This window comes from Mangifera indica, chromosome 17, assembly GCF_011075055.1.
Source record: "Mangifera indica cultivar Alphonso chromosome 17, CATAS_Mindica_2.1, whole genome shotgun sequence".
Lineage (NCBI taxonomy): Eukaryota > Viridiplantae > Streptophyta > Magnoliopsida > Sapindales > Anacardiaceae > Mangifera > Mangifera indica.
The window spans coordinates 6,450,306-6,456,613 of NC_058153.1; the positions used below are offsets into that span (position 1 = coordinate 6,450,306).

Below are 6,308 nucleotides of genomic sequence, written 5' to 3' on the forward strand. Positions count from 1 at the left end.
TGAACAGTTATAACTGTTGCATAATTATCGGCTTTCCCTATATTTTTTATTAATTTTAAAATTTCCCATACTTTGCGTTTTGACTGAAAGCCTCCCTGAATTTTAGTATGCTTGTTTTGACTTTTAACAAAGGCCAAAAAAGGATTCCCACCCAAGGTTTAGTGAAATTCCAACCCCGCTCATTAACTTTCAAAACCCAAATATTCATTATTAAGATAAAATTCATTATAAGGGTTAAGGATAAAAATGCTATTTAACTAAAAATATTTAAAAAAACTAAAAATTTATCATATTTTTCCTCTTAGATTAAAAATATAATAATTTTTTTTTATTTAAAGTTTAAAAAATGACCATTTCTCTCTCAAGATTTTGAAACCGTCACCAAAGACAATGAATTTTACCATCTCAAGTCGTGTTCTCTCCTCCACCTGGCTTCTCTCTTCATCCTAGTCTAAAACCCTAAACCTTAGATGGTTGTCTCCAACGAAGATGAAATCGTCTTTATTTGAGACATCTTCATCTCCGTAAAAGATAAAGAATCTTCTTTGTTTTTTTTTTTGTCTCAGACAAAGATGTTTCATCTTTGGAGATGACCAAGATTTAGGGTTTTCTATTGGGAGCGAGAAAGAACGTAACTGTTTGTTTGCCCCCACTTTGTTTTCTTTTTCACTAAATACTTACTAGTAATCAATTGCTTATATTTTAAGATATACAATATATTTGTTTTTTACATTGATTATGTCTAAAATATTTTTTTTTTGTATTTTTAATTTCCTAATGTACCCATATATTAATTACATAATAATTTCAATATAATAATATCAATAAACTATAATACATTTTTAAAAGTTATACTAATAATAATTATAAATATCTTTGATTTGAAATATCACTCTTTTTAATTCAAAAGAGTAATTTTTATTGTTTGAAAATACTTGGCACGCGCTTGTAATCATACGAAGAACCGGGGCCTAATCTGAAAAACTTGGGCTTGGAAAATTAGCATTGCCATTTGCGTATATGATATACAGTTTACTTCTGGTTTAAAATTGCAAAGATAAATAATTTATATACAAAAATAACACCTAATTATATTATAATATATTATTATTTATACATAAAAATTATGTACATAGTTTTATTGATAATTTAATTATTAATTGCAATGAAAATTTTAAATTGTTTAAACTATAACATAAAAACTAATATTTTTTTTAATTACAAGGATATTAAATTTGACAAATCAATAAAACCATACATACATACATTTAAATATATAAATGGATACGAATTTGAATAAATAAGTATTCAAAGGTTATGCACATGTGAATACCTACACATAAACATGGCAAAGAGATTAGGTCAGCCACGACCCCTTCATTTTAGCTCAACACAACCTGCTACAATAGCAAGTCATATCAAGTCGACAAACTATTTAGGTCTTATAACTGGCCTAAACTTCAAGCCCATGAGTTAGCTTAACACAACTTGATACCATGTCACCCAATTTTAAAAAATAAATAAATTTAAATCAACACTTCTGCCTATTGGCCAACGGTCATTGGCATTTTAAAATTTTTTTTTATATATAAACCCTTCTTTCTCTACTTTCGAAACCACACATACCTAAAACCTAATTTCTCAATCTCTTTCTATATTTTCTTCATTCAACCGCTTTTTACATTTTCTTTGTTCAGTTTCAATCTCAAACTCTTAAATCTTAATCAAATTTTAATTTTATTTAACTTTAACAACTTAGCTTTTGTTTGTTTAAACTTTGTTTTTTATTAATTTTTTTAAAAATAGTTATTAGATTTTACTAATTTATATTTTTTTACAAATTAAATACAACTGAAGATTGTAAATGCAAAGTCGATCATTTAAATCATATTTTATTTATATTTTCAAATAATATAAAATCATTTTCTATTATTAATTATTGTATTCTAATTAAAAGAAACTCTTTATTTTATCAATGATATTGCAATGAGATTTATTTTCTCTAACGATGTCTTTTTTGCTTACTTGACATTTGAGATTCGAGACAATTATTGTTCATATGCTCCGCTAACAATAAGAACTGACAAACTCATACACATGACCTTTAGACGATGTTACTAATTTTTTTGCTTTACTTGCCATTTTCACCATTTCCTTAATATCTAATAATTTAGTTTCCATTTTGTTTTTTCATTTTTGTTAATTATAATTTTTCTTTTAGAACGTTTTGATAATGAAAAAAATTTAATATGTTTTAAATAGAAAAAAATGTGCAAACAATTAAGATGAGTTCACTTATATAGGGTCAAATGACAAAGAATGATTTCAGTGTAAACTATGTACGAGAAACCTCAAAAGAACAAGTAAAAGTTTTTATTTGTTTCTATAAGATATCATTTATAATGTTTACATTGCACTTACTTTTGGTCCATTAAGTATGTAAAAGTCAAGTTATCTCAGTTGATTGAACATTTTTTTCGTTTAAAACATATTTATATTTTTTTATTATCAATGTATTTTAAAGATAAATAATAATTAACAAAATTAAAAAACAAAATGAAAACTAAGTTATAAGATATTAAAGAAATGGTGTAAATATTAAATAAAGTAAAAATATGAGAAGGGACAATGTCTGATAATTACACACGTAATGAATAATAGTTGTCTCAACTCAAATGTCGAGTAAGTCAAGAAAATGTAATTAGAGAACATAAGGCCCAACGTGACATTACCAATAAAATGAAGAGTTTCTTTTGATTAAAATACGTTAATAACTAATATGAAAATAATTTTGCATCATTTAAAAATATATACAAAATATAATTTGGAAGATTGACCTATTATTTATGATCCTCAGTTGTATTAATTTGAAAGTAAATATAAAATAGTAAAGTTTGATAATTATTTTTTAATATAAATTACTAGTCGCCCACGACAAGACATGAAGGTCAACCCGATAAAGGCTTAACACAACATGAGCCTATCTACATAGGACCGTATCATGGACCTTAACTTTTTTGAGAGCTAACTTGATTTGCAAGACCTGCTACTGTACGAGCTTCACCCCGACATGACCCATTGTCGTGTTTATATACATAGATAATATGTTATTCTATAAATGAGTGATTTTAAATTAAAACTAAAATGATATAAAATCACATGATGATGTAATATTTGTATATCTGTTTGTGAACTAAAAATGTATATATATAACATTACTTTTAATAATTTTTTTTTTAAAACTAGAATATAAAACATATTAAAATTTTTAACAGAATTAAATTTTATTATAACTGAATTATGATTTTTCGTATCATCAGTTGTAGAAAGAATTGACTACTTATAATCATAAACTGCAATCATAATTTAATAGTCTACACCAATCCGACGCTACATGTAATTTGGCATATCCCTCGTTCATCCCAATTAATATTTTATTGGACTACCAGAATTGAGCAACAATCTCTTGAAACTAATAATCCTTGCCAACAACACACCATAAACACAAAACCTTAAATGCCACAAAAGGAGAGAAAAAAACCTTGAGCAAGGCTGAATCAATGGTAAAGATCTACGAGATGTAACCTCAAACTCCAGCAATTCAACATACTGTGAAGTCTTAAAATGGTCAATTCCTTCCCAATAGCACTAACGATAATACTGATCCAAATAAATGCATGCTACATACTAGCATGTGTGTAACATAAAAAATGGAGGATAAAATGACTTATGAGAGTTACATATCCCATTATCAGGAAATAACTTCAATTAAAAACAAAACCTATCCTCTACACATCAATTTTACTCAATTGGTTAAACTAATAATGTTTTTAAAAAATTACACAGCAAAAGAAAGCAAGAGAATAATGCAACCAATAATAAAATGGGTTTTCATTCAACAAACACAACCAAAAACTATACCCTATTGGGTGGAATGAGACTTTATCTTCTTCACAATCTTTATCACCTTCCGAGCTTTCTTTGTAGATTTAGCTCTTTGCTTTGCCTTTTTAATTGCAAGCGGCATCTCCCTGATAGGACCTGGTGGCACCCCTTTCTTGAGTGCACTGCCTCTTGGGGTAGCAGAAGGAGGTAATCTCAAACTTTGTGGTGGTAAAGGACTTTGGGGCTTCCACACTAAGTTGTTTTTCATGGAAAACTTTACCTTCTTTGCACTCTTCTCCCTACTCTTTGCACTTAGGCTAACTTCAGCATCTACCTGGTCAGAGTCTGGGTTCTTTGAATATTGTCCACTGGCACTCTTTGCTCTCTTCCTCTTCTTGGAGACAGTTCCATTAACTGCAATTTTTGGTAAATCACAAGTACTTTCAACATTATTTTCCAAGCCGACTTCAGCAGCAACTTTCTCAAACTGCATGTGGAGATTGGATACCAAAGACTGATTATAAGAAATCAAATTAGGATCAGCACTATGCTCATCATTTGAAATATCATGAGCTGCACAGTCTACATTCTCCTCTTCCTTATCACAAATACCATTTTCACCACCAAGGTCAGATACAGGATTACTTTTCTTCTTCTTCTTCCGCTTTTTCTCCTTTTCGTCATTGCCACTAGACACCTTTTTGGCCTTTTTGAGTTTCTTCAAGACTTTGCTAGAAGTTTCTAGGACAACACCGTCTGGGGCTGCATCCACTTCCATGTGATTGTTAATAGGAACCAAATCCGGCACCTCATCATCTTCATCATCGACATCAACCACAGGAATAGAAATAACAATACCAGAAGACTCCAAGTCCTTCTCCACATTAAGAAACTCTTCATGCAAACCAAACAACACCTTCCTATTCCCTTGAAGACACTCAACAGAAGATCCAAACTCAAAAAACTTAGCCGAAAATCCCATGACTAACGCAATTGTCCCCAACTTCACAACCTCATCGGCCAAATCAACCTCACATCCCGATTTCTTCATCTCCAACAATTTCTTCCCCATCTTCAACAACACCTCAAACACCCCACTCTTAATCTTTGATAACAACACCTTATCTTGCCCTTTCCCCATAATCGAAATAAACGGCCCAAAGACTTCCTCAACAACCTCCTTCCTCAAAGGCAAAAACGGACTAAGCTCCTCAACAAAAATCGAAACAACATAATAATTTACACCATCACCTTTAACCTTACCCTCATCTAAAACACAATTATCAATTAAAACATTCATTAATCTCCTAGAAATCTCGAAATCCCACGAATGCTTCTTGAAAATCTCGAAAAAATAACGCAAGAAAGTCCTAATCAGTAAATAGAACTTGTCTAACCTGAGATTGTCAATGCCGGGCCACTCGGAGCGCATTGTGAGGAAGAACACGGAGAAGTAATGGATAGAGAGGGGGAGGGGAAGGGAGGGGAGGAAAGAAGAGAGGTTTTGGATCAGCTGAGTTTGAACGGGGAGTTTATCGGCGTGCCAGACGCAATAAAAGAGGCCTTTCCAGAGCTTCTTCATGTCGTTATCGGAAATTTGAGTCTGGGCGGGGAGCCAGGCGTTGAGGAGGAGGCGGAGGGCCTTGTCGCGGGTGGGTTTGTGGGATGAAGCTAGCTGCTTTATGAGAGAGGCGCCATTTTTGGGGGCGTCCATGGGTGGGTGTGTGGGTTTGTTGAGAAGTGAAGTGAGGAATTAGATTCGTAGAGGGTTGAGGGTTTTGTTAGAAGACCTGGAACGATGAGTAAAATTGGATTGGCGTTTGTGCTGGAGACCCAGGCAAGCTTCCTTAACCCTAGAGGAATTTCCAGTGCCACCGCGCACGTGTGCGTATAGGAGATTAAAGACCAAAACACTTATTCCCACACAAAGTTTAGTGCAAACACAAACTAAGATTTGTGGGGATTCAAAAACATAAATATCTCTATCATAAAATTTTTGGTAAAACTTGTTCTTAATTATAAAGATAAAATTATTATTAAATAATAATATTAAAAATTAAATTTTATTTCATTCTTTCTTCTTAATTTTTAAAATTAATATTTTTTTTCCACTCAAAAATTTAAAAAACTATATGTTTACCCCTAAGGTTTTATTCCTTCCCTTCTATCTCTGGCAACATTCTTCGACTAACCTCCCATTTGTCGATGCTTCCTCTTGCAACTTGGACGAGGACATGACCATTGTTCTCTGGTCACGAACACGACGAATTGTCACATGACATCCATATCTAATGCTCAACGAATGTGTTTGTGGCTTGTATTTATCACGTTCGTGGCCGAAGAATGGGTCTTTATAGACGTTCGTTTATATCTGAAGCTGAATAGATGAAAAATGCAATGAATTCTCGTTGTTCAGAGTTGAG

The 6,308-nt window shown here is 31.8% G+C and overlaps 1 protein-coding gene across 1 annotated transcript; it reads right to left on the reverse strand.

Annotated features, from left to right (window-relative positions):
* Positions 1–3,661: 3,661 nt before the first annotated feature.
* LOC123201130 (ribosomal RNA processing protein 1 homolog) lies at positions 3,662–5,788 on the reverse strand. The gene has a single exon (XM_044616591.1). It carries the CDS (start codon positions 5,597–5,599, stop codon positions 3,923–3,925), a length of 1,677 nt encoding a protein of 558 aa, XP_044472526.1. The 5' UTR covers positions 5,600–5,788; the 3' UTR covers positions 3,662–3,922.
* Positions 5,789–6,308: the final 520 nt, after the last annotated feature.